We start from the raw sequence: 15170 nt of genomic DNA, 5'->3' as shown, positions 1-15170 counted from the left end.
AACTAAAAAAATCAGGAAAAATAAGCAGCGGTGCTCTGTAGGATGGGGCATGGCCCTCCTTTGGGGGTCACAGGGAAACAAACCCCTGTGGAGGGACCCCGCCAGGCCCTTTTGCTGCTCTTCTTTCACCAGGGGACACAAATTTGTTAAAAGAAGGGTTTTTTTTTTCCCTGAAAACAAGGTGCAACTGCATTATTCCCGAGGGAATTCCTTTCAGCCCCTGTTTGAAAATGGGGTGCATCCCTGAGAGGGATACCCCGCTAGCTCCCAGCACTGCACCGAGAGGAGCAAAAAAGGCTTGGTAGGAGGCGTGAATAATGCATAAAAGTAAATAAAACATTTAAGAAGAAAACAGCAGAAAACAGTAAATCCAGTGTCACCGGTGGCACCCTCTTGCCGGTAACGCCCCACCCGTGACACCCTCACCCTCGGTAAGGGTTTAGCGGTGTCGGCGGTGTAATTCGGCACGACCCAGATTCCTTCACGGGCCGGAGGGAGCCGGTGCCGCGGCACTCCGGCGCGACATTGGGGCCTCGAGGCAGCGCCCCCCCGCCCCCAGGCGCCGTGGGGGGCCCACGCGTCCCTCCCGCGGGGACAGGCGGCTCTGGGGGCCGGGGAGGAGGGAGGGGGGAGGCCGGCGGCGGCCCCCGCGGCTGTGCGGGCCGGGGAGCGGGCGGAGCGCCCACGGGCCGCGACCCCCGCGCCATCCACGCGTGTCCCCCGCCGCGCCGCGCCGCGCCGCACCGCCCCCAGCGCGGCACCGCCAATGGGAAGGCGCGGGGAGGCCGGCGGCGCCTTCGATTGGCTGCTGCCTCTGCATATATTATCGCGCGGCGGCGCCGCTGCCCGCGGAGCGCGGCTGGACCCGGCGCGGAGCCGGCGGCGGGGGGAGCCCGATCGCGACCCCGGGATGGTGGCGGGGCCGCCGGGGGCCGCCTGCCCGCCAGGCGATGGGGCGGGGCGGGGCGGCCCGGAGGCGGCGGCGGGGCCGGGCCCGGGGCCGCTGAGGCGGAGCGGAGCACGACGGGACGGGACGGAGAGGTGGCCGGTGCCCCGCCGGCGCTGAGCGGGAGCCTGGGGTGAGTCTTGCTGCGGGGCCGGGGAGGGGGGGGCGGGAGCTGGCGCGGGGACCCCGCCGATGACGGGCGGGAAGGGGAAGGAGCGGCGCGGGGGGCCCCGCGGCCCCGCACGGCGCCGATCCCCGGTACCGCCGTGCGCGAGGGTGGAAACGCGGTTCGGCCGCCGCCGGCTCGGTCGGTGGCCTTGGCCAAGTTGCCTCCCCGCTCCGGGCTGGTTTCGGTGAGGACGGGGGTGGAGGAAGGCAACGAGCCGCTCCCGGGCGAGAGCCCCCCACGGTGCCTGGTGCGGGGCCCAGCAGGTCCGGGGGTTGCGAGCGGCCCGCTGGCACCGGGTGCTGGCAGGCTGTCGGGGTAAACAAGGCGCCCGTGAGGCGGGAAACCTGCTGCTTGTGCAGGGTGCCCCGCGCCGAGAGAGATGCTGCGAGGAGCTGCCCTGGGCCCGCGGGGACGGGGGCAGGTGCCCCCCGAAATGCCCCGACACGGATTTGGCTGTTGGGCGCGTAGAAATGAGGAGGAAGGGGGTCCCCGGTGCTGCCGGCTCTCCCGTGGGAGCAGCGGCCCGAGGCGAGGAGCGGGTGACCCGTGGGATGGTGTTTTCCCCCCCAGCGCTGCGTGGGGTTACAGCGCGGTGCGGTGACAGCAGCCCCCGGCAGCTCCGGGAGAGCGGGGCAGGGGGGGCGGTGTGTGTCCCCGGCTGAGAGGCTCAATTCCCTTCACCGAAGACTTTTTTTTTTTTTTCCAGTAGGAAACCAAACTCTGGCTTTTTAATGTACCGAGCTCGAGAGCATCAGCTCTCAGCACAGGGATGTCCACCCCGGCCCGGCCCTCCTCGGGGGGGGCCCACTCGCCGCCGCTCCCCAGGCTGCCTCGGGGCAGAGCTGGCGGGTCCTGGGGCCGCCCCTCGCCGTGGTCCCGGGGCCGGGGGTGGGGGGGAGCTGGGGCGCTGCGGGGCCGGGGGGACCCGCCGGCAGATGTCAGTGTCCCCCCTCTGTCAGCAGCCAGGAGGGTGCCTACCAGCCCCGGGGATGTTGCGAGGAGGCCCCTGCACTTTTTTCCCACGCGGAGCTGGTTTTGATGGGGAGGTTCCGTGACAGTTTGGAGACCTGGGGAGCAGCAGGGTGCTGGGAAGGGGGATGGCCCCACTCTGACACCCCACATCTTCTCCCTCTCTCTGCCCAGCACCAGCCACCCACCGCCTTCTTTACCCTGTGCTGCTAACGCCGAGCTGCCGCCGCGCATCGCTGCCCACCCGTGACACTTGTCACCTGTGCAAAGGCAAGGGATGGGTGGTGGGAGGAGCAGTCCCCGCCTTGCACTGCCTCCAGCTCCTACGTGAGGCCGGTACTCGGCTTGCGGGGTCCATCGCGGGGGGGGGGAGGAGGAACAATCCTCTCTGGGGAGGGGGCTGCAGGATGCTCTTCCCCGGCCCCGGAGCCCCATCTGCAGGGATGTTTAAGGCTGAGAGCTCAGCACAAGGCAGGGGGAGGCTGGTGGTGTTGCTGCTGCTGTCGTCGCTGTGCTGGGGGGAGTTGTATTTCACACATTGCTCTTTTAAGAGGCTTTCTGCCTGTGGGTGTGAAAGTCTCGGGTGGGCAAAGCCAGAGGGCAGAACACATGGCGCTGGTGCGACACGTTGCATGCAGCTGCTGTCTCCCCTGATGACAGCCCAGGCTTCATCTCATTTGATGTCTTATGCAAATCCTTAGCTCCCTGAGTCCTGGGATTTTCTGCTATTTTCTCTTGCTCTCATCTTCAAGTGTATTGCTTTTAAGGATGTGAAGAAAAGCTAATAAAAGGAGCTCGATTCATCAAGTCTTCCAGGTTTTTAAACCCATCTCATGAGCTGGGGGGGTGAAGGCAGTGACTTAAAGTCACCTAGAAATAGTGACTGAACAGCTACAGGGGGTGGTTTGCCAAAGCATAGCAAGAATCGGTTCACGGCCACCACTGTGATCTTTGGCATTGCTGCTGGGACAGGGATGGCAGGCTCCGAGGTGACTGTCCCCACACTCACTGCCTGGAGCCACGTCTCCGCAGGCCGGGTGCCAGGCGGCTGACAGCACCCTGCCGTGCCCACTTTGCCAGTGATTACCGTGCTGCTGTCACTCCGGCGGTGCCTGGCTCGCTCTCTTAATTACCCCGGCAAATCAATGAGGCCCTGGCGCTTCCTTGGGAGCGTGCGGATGCAAGCCCGGCGGCTGCAGCTCATTGCAAACCACGACAGGGCCGGAGGGGTAGTGGAGGCAGCAGCACAGGCAGGGCTGGGCACAAGGGAGCTGGGTCCCACGGAGCCCCGAGCGAGGCTGGTGGCTCTGGCACAAGGGGATGAGCATCCTGCAGGATTGAGTCCTTTGGGATTGTCTGTCCTGGGGGATGCAAGTGGCAGAGCAAGAGGTGCCCTGGGTGCCTGCGTGAATTCACATAGGCATAGCTCAGCTGAGTCAAGCCACTTCAGAAACTAAACTGCACTTAGCCTCTGCCCGGACTCTTTTAAGTGGCCTTAATTCAATATAGTTTTCCCGCGTTTAATGAGAAGGTGACTCAGTCACTAAGTTTGATGTTCATTCCCACTAAAAGACATCTGCGGGGAGATCGAGACCCATCCCCATCACTCCCTGCTCCTGCATGGATGCACCTTTGCTCCTGCCATGCACCAGGGACCAGCCCCCATGGCCGGGCATGTCCCACAGCTCTGCCACCAGCAGGTATGGCTCTGCCTGCTGCGGACATTAGGTGCTGCTTTTGCTCCAGGCTTTGACTCAGCCTTTACAGGGGGTAATGCTCGAGTCCTGTGCTTCCCCACAGCACGAAGCAAATACCACCACAGCCTCTCCCCAGCGCATGCTTCCCAGTTTATCTATCTCTAGACCCACTCCTCAGCATGAAAGGGCAGAAATCAATGTTAATGTCCCTGACAATTAGCTAACGTCTTAATTATCAAACTCAGCCTGATTAGTGGTGGAGCGCATGGCTCTGGAGACACCGTCAGCATGGAAGCAAGCAGGACCTCGGCATAACTTGGCAGGATGTTGCTGTTGTCACCGTCAGCTCCAAGGGCAGGAGAAAAAGGCTTTTGCAGCTCATCTGAGCTGCTTGCTGGGGACTCGAGCATCCTTGTCCACACCTTACACCATCCTGCCTCAGTCTCTTGAGCCATTTTGGATGAAGACACCCACCACTCCCATTGCCATCTCAAGGGTGGGAGGGCACCTCTAGAAATTGTGATAAGCTATTTTTAAGATGAGGCTCATGATGAGTGACATCTGGGCTGTGCGTCGGCCCTCACTGCAGGGACACCGGGGCTTTCTGCTGCAGGCAATGGGGACACAGAGGGCTGCAACAAGATCAGGAAAACTTGGCCAGGAAGGAGGTTGTGGTCCTAGGAAAGTTTGCCAAGAGTATTTGCATTGGCACTCTTCTTCCTTCGCTTTAAGATTTTTATAGAGAGAGCAGGGGAAAAAAAAATTAACAAGCTGGAAGTTTTCCAACTTTTGTGATGCAAAACCCTAAATCAAAAAAAAAAAGTCAGATGCTTCTCATCAAATCTTCATTCTTTTGGATCAAGGAAAAGTGATTAGAAAGTTATTTCCAGCTCTAGTAGTAAGGTCAAGGGGGTTACTCATTTCCAAAGAATGCTGGTGTGAGCAGGCGGAGGTGCACCCTGGTAAGCATTGCCCCCATCCCTGCAGAGCAGCAGCCGCAGCCTCTCAGCAAAACCAGAGCCACCCCCCCCCCGCCCCCCATCTGTGGGATTGTACAGGGCTATAGCAATTTCTGCATGAACTTATTTTATATACCCGTGATTGATATGAGCAAATAAATTAGCTCAGCTAATGATGGTGCGGGAAAGCTGCTCCTTCAGGATACGCTTGCTGTATAACTCAGCGCTGCCCCTGTTGCTGGCTCTCCTGACAGCGGTGGCTTGCCCACTCCTGCCTGACTTGGGACTTCAAGTTTCTGTTGGCAAGGATGCTCACGTGCGTCAGCACCCGTCCCCAAGCAAGAGCCTGCCTCGGAGGTGCCAGCACTCACGGTGTAAATAAGAGGCAGGTGTGAGAAAGAGCTCATTTAGCGAGGTTGGAAACTTTGCTGCTTTAAGGGATTCTGCATGCCAGGAGGGGACTTTTGCTGGATTTGCACCAGCCATACCCAATTCAGACTATTTTTATTGTTCTGTAGTAAAATATGAGGTGGCCACAAGGAAACGTCTCGCATTCAGCCATGAATCTTGGAATAAGCTCCCCGGAGAAGACAGCAGAGCAAGCTGAAATGGTTTAGCTGAGATGGGGACTGCAGCCCTAGGGAAGAGGTGGCCCAAGGTGGCTCAATCCCCAGTATCTGTCCCCACAGTGGTGACCCAGATGAAGTTTGCTGCCTTGAGCTGTGGTGCTGGGAGGAGAGGTGGGATTTGGAGGGGAAGGACAGCACAGGGAGCCCCTCTTGGGGAAGGCACGTGGGGGTGTCCCCCATGGTGGTGGTGGTGGCGGCAAGCGGCTGGTCAGTGCTGGTGGAAAGCTGTTGGCACACAGGGTGATTTGCTGGAAGAGACAGTGCTCTGCCTGTTCCCCCCCCCAAAAAAATCCCCTCCTCTGAATCAAAGGAAGGATGCTTCCACATCCTCCTCATTTACACCAGGAAAGCCTCAGGGAGGGAAGCTCAGTGACTGGTGGAAGACCACTTGTACCAGTCTGTGGTGGTGTGAAGTGGCGATGGATGAGGCCAGTCTCCCACAGCGCTCATAGAAAAGCATCCCCTTGGCTGTACAGACCTGGGTGGAGGAAGAGGGGAGAGTGGGCCAGCCAGGGAGCAATCCCTGCTCCCCAGCCCAGCCCCGCTTCAGCTGGAGGTGGTCAGGAGCCACCTAAAAGCCACAGATGATGAAGGGGACAAGGAGATTGGCCGTGCCAAGCCTGTCTCTGGTGCATCTGGCCAGCTACCTAGTGTGCCAGCTATTTAAGCAAGGTGTTTTGCTGGCACAGCCACATTTAATACTACAAGCAGTGTGTTTCCATGAGCAGGGTTTAGAAAGATGCTGTTCAAGGATCTTTGACCTCAGCTTCTCAGCCAAGAGCCAGAGTGCTGCTTTCCTTCCTGCTATAGGGAAGAGGGACCCTCTTGGGCACGGCAGCTTGTCCCCCAGCTGCCTGGGTCACCCCGTACAGGGCAGCAGCAGGACCTATGGCTGCAGGGCAGGGGCAGGCCAGGAGGGTTTAGGCTCTTTGGTCCCCAGGCCACCTCAATTTTAATTGCATCTACAGGTATTCCTGGGGAGGAGAGCAAGGTGCTTGCCAGTTTCAGGCAGCTGCTGCTTCCCATCTGCCTGCTTTCCCCTGGCCCAGCTTTGGTTGCAGGCAGGGAAGCAGGCAGGGAGGATTTCAGAGCAGCCAAAGTGCCTCAGCTGCTCAGCCATCACCCACACGTGGCAGCACATGAGCAGCTGACACGTGGTCCTGCCTCGTTTTGGCGAGGACAGATTCCCCCCCCCCCCCCAACACTCGAGGTGCAGAGTGAGGACAACAGCCTGACATTGGGGGCTCCCCTGCCCACACTGACATGGGAACCTGTTTGTTTGAGACAGGATTTGGCCACATTGTGGCCATGGGGACTCCACGTACTAGGAACAGGAGGCAATGACCGGTGTGTTATGTGGCTGCCTGCAAGGTTGGGAGAAAACAAGGTAATACACGGAAAGATAGTGCATGGGGGGACAGAAAAAACCCTGCCTGCTCTTCCTGCTCACCCCTGCCCGCCCTGCTGCCCTGGCACTCCCAATCTGGTGATGCGAAAATCTCATCTTTTGTTTAAAATTAACAGGGCCCCAGCCTCGCGGGCTGAGCGAGAACCTGAGAAAGTGTAATCAATGTGCACCCTTAAAGGTTTAAAAATAGAAGAGAGGGAGGAAAAAAATTGGAAAAAATAATAATACATGTTACAACACGTCGATTCATCTGGCAAATCCCTGTTTGGGAGAACATGGAGCTGGTGTGTGCTCTGCAGGGGCGAGCATTTGGGTTCCAGGCCCCCACCAGCCACCCTCCTGGAATGAAAATCGCCTCCCCTGAAAGCACTGCAGAGATGGGGTCCCTATTTTTAGGCAGACAGCAGGACACCTCACCTCGCCCTGGCTCTGCCAGACCTTGCAGCTCCCCTTCACTTGCAAATTCAGGCTCTGGCCCCAGGGCTGCTGCTCCCAGCAAAGATCCATCTTCACTCCCGCAGGTACTGCCACGCTGGGCTATGAAAGCAGAAAGGTCTTGGCTTGAGATAAACACCAACTGCATTCAAAACACCACCACAATCATCCCAGCCAGCCTTGGGGTGGACCTCCATCCATCCATCTGCCCATCCATCATCTCAGCCACTGGCAGGATGCAAAGTCAAGTCTAATGTTACCCATACACAGCTCAACCCATATTTAGAGAAGCTATTTTTTTTCTAGTTCCCTATGCTTATTATTTTTTAGCCCCCCTAAAATAAGCTGCACATGCTTATGATGGCATCCCCAAAGTGCAGGGTGCAGAGGCAGGCCACTGTCCCCACCACACAGGCACCCCGTAGCAGCAAGCTTGGCTCACCGGGCCAATGCACTGCAGAGAAAAACATAAAGAAAAAGCCAGAAATTTCTCAAACAGGCACTAGCCAGGTTTTCATTTCATTTCAGCAGCAGCTAGCACTCCTGACCCCACAAACTCTCCTGTGGCACAACCGGTCCATGCCCGGTGTGTGGCTCTCCCCAGAGCACAGCTTTCCCTTCAGCAGCATCCCCAAAGCAAACCCCGCCTTCCCTTAGCTCATGGTTACACCTGGTTCATATCCTTGTCAACCTGACGCCCTCTGGAACCCCACCCTGTGCCACTGGCCTCACAGGCTCCCCACTTTGTGCGGTGCAATTGCAGGGCAGGACTGTCCCGGAGGATCGCCGCGAGGCAAGAGAATGAAGAAGCCAGTCGGGGGGCAGCAGGATGGGGCAGCAGGACCTCCCGCGCGCTGACGGGCCCCCGCTGATGCTCCCATGGCCACTGGCCCTTCTGGCCTTGAGCACGTGCTGCCGCTGGGGGGTGACCGGTGCGGCGGGCAGCACGGTGCCCCAGCAGCATGCTGCCCCTGCAACGCCTTCCTCCTCCTCCTCCTCCTTCTCTGCCTCCGGCCGGGCACCCCTCGACTGGCTCCTCACCGACCGCGGACCCTTTTACCGAGCCCAGGAGTACGTGGACTTCATGGAGCGCTACCGGCAAGGTTTCACCACCAGGTACAGGATCTACAGGTGAGAGGCCGTGGGCACCCCAGGTGGGATCTGTGGTATGGGGGGCTGTGGGAGGCACGGCGGAGCGGAGATGGACCTGCTTTAATCCGCACAAGTGGACCTCCACGTGTGGGAGGAGGCTGTCCATTGTGAGAGACAGCGGGCAGGTGTATGTGAGATGCTTCTTTCCCAGGGAGTATAACAGCAGTCCCCCAAGATGGGCTAGGATGGGGTCCAGGCAGGATTTGCCCTGAGCCAGGAGTGATTTGGTGTGCAGGTTGAGATGGGATCAGCCCTGATGGTTGGAGTCATGGAGGGATGCTCCTTTTATCCTTTTGCCACGCACAGAGACATCTCTGTGCCAAATTACTGAGCCTGCCTGGACTGCCAGTCATCTGGGGCTGGGATGCTGCTGGGGCTCGCAAAAAGCCACCCTGACTGACCCCTGGCATGTCCCCGCTGCTGTCACACCGTAGACTGCAGCAGTGCGATGCTACGTGTGTGGGGAGCAATGCTTCAAGGGGCTTCTTACCAGTAGAGAACCAGATTGGCAGCAGTAGGATCCAGTGACCCCAGCAAAGGGCCACCTCATGACAGCCAGTATGGGAAACCCACTTCACTGCCTCCCAGCAATTGGGGCTGTCATGTCTTGATAACAAGCCCTTTCCCCTTCCCTCTATCGCTGGAGCCAAGCCCTGGGGGTTCCAGCAGCAGAGCAAAGCCTGGCCACTGGGGAAGGTGACGTAGGTGCTGGGATGGTAGCCTTGTTATGCAGCCTGGCACCCCCAGAGAGCTCCTCACCCCTTTCCTACGCACTGATGCTGCCATGCTGAGGGACCTGCATCCTCCAGGGATGCTGCTGGTGACGGTGGTGGGATGGGAAGGAGCAGCTGGAGGGACAGCGGTTGGCTCAGGGTTTGCTTTGCCTGTGGGATGGGATGGGGGGGAACTGGTGCAGGGGCTCCTGGCCCCCCAGCCCCACACGCCCCAACACCCAGGGAGTGTGAGCGCAAGGGGAGAGGCAGCATCCTCCCCTCCTTCACCCCCAGTTCTGCTCCTGACCCCAACATCCCACTTTCTGGGCCCAAAAATCATGAGAGGCCACCTGGCACCCCTCGGCTGCTTTGCATCCATCCACCCCTCTTTCCTTTTCCCTTTCCCAGCCAGCCCCAGTTAAACTGTCTGAAAGCCACTGCCTGGTTTTAATTAGAGGAAAATGCTGAAGATTAGGCTGAAATGGGCCCATGCTGGTTGTTTACCCGGCTGCTGGCTGTTCCAAGCAGTGGCAGGCTGGCAGACCCCTCCCTGGGGCCAGGCGATGCTGGGGGGCTGGTGGGGCACACTGACAGCTTCCAGGGCTACAAGGGAACCCACCACCAACTCCACCACACCCAAACACCTCCAGCTTCCTACAAAACACTGCTGATACTTAAAACCATGAAGCTCCCAGATGCTGGATTTTCACCTGGATCCATAGGCATGGGGATGGAGGATGGATGAGGCCCACCCAGCCCAGCGGACTGGAACAGGCTCTGGCCCTTCCCTGGGCTGTGATTAATGCCTGCCAGAGGTGCCTGATTAATCAATATCGGGCATCTCTGCTGCTTGTAGCTCGTTATCGTCATTGATGGCTTAGGGAGGGATGAGGCGTTCGTCCTAGCTAGATTTATAGCTGGTGAGTGCAAACAGTGGGTCTTTCACCTCTGCTGTGGTGATGGGGAGGTCAGGATGGTCCCAATGGGAGTTTTTCCACCTACTGATTCCCTACCCCGAGGTGGAAATTGGGGACAGTGGAGGGGACTGCATGTGTTTGGCATGGCCAGACTGGCTTTGAACCCTCTCTCCACTGCCACTCTCCTCCCGCAGAGAGTTTGCTCGTTGGAAGGTGAATAATTTGGCCTTGGAGAGGAAAGACTTCTTTGGCCTACCACTTCCCTTGGCCCCTGAATTCATCCGCAACATCCGCCTGCTGGGACGCCGACCCAGTCCCCAGCAGATCACCGACAGCCTCATCAAAAAGTATGGGACCCACTTCTTGCTCGCCGCCACACTGGGAGGTGAGTGCTGGTGGGTGTTTGCTCCCTGATCACTTCCCTGGCACAAGGCAGAGGAGGGAGGGTGGGAAAATAAGCACTGCAGGAGAAATATGGCCATGAAGGGGAATGGGGGGAGCCCTGCAGCACCCCAAAAGCATCACGTGTCCCTCCAGGAGAGGAGTCCCTGACCATATTTGTGGACAAGCGCAAGCTGAACCGGAGGGCAGAACCCACCGGGGGGGCCGGGAACAGCTCAGGGGTCTCACTGGAGACCTTGCACCAGCTGGCAGCCTCCTACTTCATCGACCGGGAGAGCACGCTGCGCCGGCTCCACCACATCCAGATCGCCACGGCTGCCATCAAGGTAGGTGAGGGGGAGAGGGAGAGGGCAGCGTGGGAAGACAGTGGCCCCGGACCTACCTTGGCAGTAGCCCCTCCATGGTGGGCTACAAGACCCTAAAGCAACATTGTATCCCGGGGAGGGGAGAGCAGGCAAAGTTAGCACATCTGCGTTATTTATGGGAAATTGGGCACGCTAATGAAGGCACATTTTTCAGCGGGCTGCAGGCAGGGCTGCTGCCTGTCAACAAGCCAATTAGCAGGCAATTAGTTCTCCTCCCCAAGCATCTCCTTGCTATGGAGAGTGGGGCACAGCAAGCCAGGCCAGGGGTTATCTGCAACACTTTTTGCGGGCTGACATGCATCCTAGGTCTCCTCCTGTGTCCCTGAGCACCTGCGGGTCCCCTCCCTTAGGTGACTGAAACACGGACGGGGCCGCTTGGCTGCAGCAACTATGACAACCTGGATTCGGTGAGCTCTGTCCTGGTGCAGAGCCCCGAGAACAAAGTGCAGCTCCAAGGTAGGACTGGGCTGGTGGGGATGTGGTGATGGACAAGTGCCACCGTGGGATGCTTGAGGGTGCACAGGGGGCCACAGGGGAAGATGCTGGCTCGAGATGCTACTTTTAATTTAAGGGCTGGGGAGGAGGGGGTATGAAAATAATCAAAGCTGGGCAGGATGAGGTTGTTGCTTGTCTGCCAAGAGGAACCAAGATCGATGCAGAGCCCAGACAAGCGGCTCCACTGTAAATTGATATGAAAATCATGCGAGGGTGGGAGCCTGGGGAGGGGGAAGGCTTGCTCACTCCTCATTCGGGTGATGTTTTTGAGGGGCTCTGCACATGCCCTGAGGTTCTTGGGGCTGCCTCCCGCTCACAGGGCTGCAGACGGTGCTCCCCTCCTACCTGCGGGAGAGGTTCGTGGCAGCTGCCCTCAGCTACATCGCCTGCAGCTCGGCGGGGGAGCTGGTGTGCCGCCGGAGCGACTGCCGCTGCCAGTGCCAGCCCACCTTCCCCAGCTGCAACTGCCCTGAGGCTGACGTCCAGGCGCTGGAGAACAGCCTGACCCAGCTCCAGCGAGCCTGGGAGACCCACCACGCCCAGTTTGAGGAGTCAGGTGAGGCTGGGGAGACCCCACCAAGCAACTCCTTCCCTGCAACCCCTCCTTGGGTGGTGCGGCTCCAGGGCAGGATCCAGGGTGGTTGTTTCACTGTGAAGATCCGAGAGTCCAGGTGGAGGGAGGTTGCCTCCAGCCCTACCATTAGCGCTTGCTCTCCTGAGTCTGCTGATGCCACCTCTCTCCCCCTGCAGAGGAGTTTCAGGCCCTGGTGAAGAGGCTCCCTGGGGACCGTTTCCTGAACAGGACAGTCATCTCCCACTTCTGGGCCATGGATCTGGACGTCCAGCATCGCTACCAGCAGCTGGGCACCAGCTTGAAGCTGCTCTCCAGGAAAACACACCGACTCATCCGGCGGCTCTTCAACCTCAGCAAACGCTGCCACCAGCAACCTCGCTTCAAACTGCCGAAGGAGAGGTAGGGTGCCATGGCATCCCCACCCCACGCCAGGGACACTGCTCAGAGCCCTGAGGGGGATTCAGACCCACGGCCCGCCTCCCCGTGGCTGGAACTGGGCATTGCCCAGGGGTGAGCAGGCAGAGGGGAAGCCGTGCCACCATGGGATGTGGCCCTGAGAGGTTGGTCCAAGCCTGGAGGTAACAAATGGGGCTCAGTTCATGGGGGGCCACCAGCAGTGCAGGAAAGTGGGCACAAGGTGGGCAGCTCTTCCATCCCTAGGGAAGGTCAGTCACACCCCAAAAGATGCCATGTAAAGCACCTCTCATCCCATGTCTCTTTTCTACCAGGTCCCTCCCTTACTGGTGGAGCCGCGCACAGTCACTCCTGTACTGCAGTGAGACCACTGTGCCTGGGACCTTCCTGGAGGAAAGCCACAGCTGCACGTGTCCCCCTGACCAGCCCTCCTGCCAGGGCTCCATACCGTGTGCCTTGGGTGAGGGGCCAGCCTGTGCCAGCTGTGCCGAGGACAACAGCACCCGCTGCGGGACCTGCAACCACGGCTACGTGCTTGCCCAGGGCTTCTGCCGCCCTGAGGTGGCTGACTCACTGGAGCACTATCTGGGGCTAGAGACAGACCTGCAGGACTTGGAGCTCAAGTACCTTCTGCAGAAACGGGACAGCCGCATCGAGGTTCACTCCATCTTCATCAGCAATGACATGCGCCTGGGGAGCTGGTTTGACCCCTCCTGGAGGAAGCGCATGCTCTTGACCCTGAAAAGCAACAAGTACAAGCCTGGGCTGGTTCATGTGATGTTGGCCCTCTCCCTGCAGATCTGCCTCACCAAGAACAGCACGCTGGAGCCTGTCATGGCCATTTACGTCAACCCCTTTGGGGGAAGCCACTCAGAGAGCTGGTTCATGCCCGTCAATGAGGGCAGCTTCCCAGACTGGGAAAGGACTACTGTAGATGCCTCTGCCCAGTGTCAAAACTGGACGCTCACCTTGGGCAACAAGTGGAAGACCTTCTTTGAAACGGTACACGTCTACTTGAGGAGCCGCATCAAATCTCTGGATGACAGCTCCAACGAGACGATCTACTATGAACCCTTGGAGATGGCAGATCCCTCCAAGAACCTGGGGTACATGAAAATCAACAGCTTGCAAGTCTTTGGCTACAGCCTGCCCTTTGAACCGGATGCTATTCGTGACCTGATCCTTCAGCTGGACTACCCCTATACCCAGGGCTCCCAGGATTCAGCCATGCTCCAGCTGTTGGAGATCAGGGACAGGGTGAACAGGTTGTCACCCCCTGGCAAAACCCGCCTCGACCTCTTCACGTGCTTGCTCCGCCACAGGCTCAAGCTGGCCAACAATGAGGTGGTGAGGATCCAATCCTCCCTGAGGGCCTTCAATGCCAAGCTGCCCAACACAGTAGAACAGGAGATGGGCAAGCTGTGCAGCTAACAGCCAGAGCTGCTCCAATCTCAGAGTGAGGGGGCCAGGAGAAAGGACTCCTCGGGGCAGGGGCAAAAAAAAAACAACCTAAAAAATTAAATCAAGGCCTTACCTTAGTGCCAACTGCGTGCTTCCATGGTACACCCAGCGACTGGCCAAAGAGATGCAGGGCTTGAGCAGATGGAGGACACTATGGAGGAGGGATGGCTCACGCAGCGCAGACTGGCTCTGAGCGTGGGGACAATGCCAGCACAGCTGCCCTGTCAGTGTCCGGGGGAATGTGGCCTGGCCAGAGGCAGCTGCTGGCCCTGATGGAGCAGATGCCCAACCCACCATGAGGATCCTCCAGCGGCAGTCTCCTCAGCATCCCAACTTTTGTAGTCTTTTTAAGAGAGGTTTCTACCAGCACCTTCGCTTTGGCATCACCTAAGACCCTTCCTGTATCCATGCCCTCGCACATGGCATTGTGGGGGACCACACCACAAGCCCTTGAGACCCAGCAGATCTCTCCTGGGGCCTCTCCACAAGCATCTCATGCCTGCTGTGGTACCGAGGCATCATCACCCCTTGCGTGGGAAGGACCTGGCACCCACCCAATGGAGGCTGCCATCACAGACAGCGGGGGGAGACCTCTGGGCTGCAATTCCTTACAAAAGAAAAAAAAAAAAGGGAAACCTAAAACAAAAGAAAGAAAGAAAAAAAAGTTTTATTTATGTATGTATTTATTTGTTTTGTTTGGGAAGGGTTTTTTTAAGCCTATTTATTTGGGGAGTGTAATTTCTTGTCGGTGGCTTCAGCCAAGAGACATCTTAGTAAAATGTATCTGTTTAATATATTTTTTAAAAAATGCCTTTTTTGAACATAAGAGCAACCAAAACCAACTGAAATTAAAAAAACAAAAAACACAAAAAAACCCCAACAGTTACTGTCATCTCTGGCCCTGGCTTTTCCCTTGCTGTGCAGCAGGAGGGGAGGGCGAGGAGGCTGCTGTGCATGTCCAGCTGCCAAGTCCCCCTGCCATGTCTCCGCACCATCCTGCTCTCTGGATTTCAGCCAATGCTCCCAAGGAGGGGAGATGCCACTGCATGGGCTGGCCATCTGTCTCCTGTCCACATCTTCATTAACTTGGAGGGACGGGGTTCTGAGGTGGCCCATTAAGACCATCAGATGTGCCTGGAGCCAGGGAAGGATCCTGCCTATACCTGGAGCCATCAGCTCCTGCCTGCTGTCCCCCAACTCTTGCCTTTGCTCCCAGTGAGGTGCCTGGAGCAGATGCTCCCCAAGGTGGTGGGAAGGACCTGTGTGGCACTAGCCACATCTCATGTCCAACCTCCTCCTGGTCCTATGTAAACATCCACCATACCTCAGGGTGAGCAGTGCTGCAGCTTGATTGCCCACTGTGGCACGTGCCAACTCTTTGGACCCTTGGGAGCTTCACTTGATGACCCTTAGCTCTGGTATGGGAAGAGATGGGGGATATCTGACCCCCAGCCACTCTTTCTGG

General features: G+C 58.3%; 1 protein-coding gene across 1 annotated transcript; it reads left to right on the top strand.

The window, feature by feature from the left end:
• The first annotated feature begins 890 nt into the window (after positions 1-890).
• BRINP2 (BMP/retinoic acid inducible neural specific 2) lies at positions 891-14564 on the top strand. Its single transcript, XM_074908292.1, has 8 exons — positions 891-1079; positions 7976-8343; positions 10189-10379; positions 10532-10722; positions 11112-11217; positions 11576-11812; positions 12007-12229; positions 12559-14564. The coding sequence occupies exons 2-8, from the start codon at positions 8042-8044 to the stop codon at positions 13673-13675; spliced, it is 2367 nt and encodes a 788-aa protein (XP_074764393.1). The 5' UTR covers positions 891-1079; positions 7976-8041; the 3' UTR covers positions 13676-14564.
• Positions 14565-15170: the final 606 nt, after the last annotated feature.

The sequence above is a fragment of the Athene noctua genome, chromosome 5, assembly GCF_965140245.1.
Source record: "Athene noctua chromosome 5, bAthNoc1.hap1.1, whole genome shotgun sequence".
In the NCBI taxonomy this organism is placed as follows: domain Eukaryota; kingdom Metazoa; phylum Chordata; class Aves; order Strigiformes; family Strigidae; genus Athene; species Athene noctua.
The sequence above is the reverse complement of the archived record's forward strand: the minus strand, read 5'-3'. Positions and strand labels throughout refer to the sequence as shown.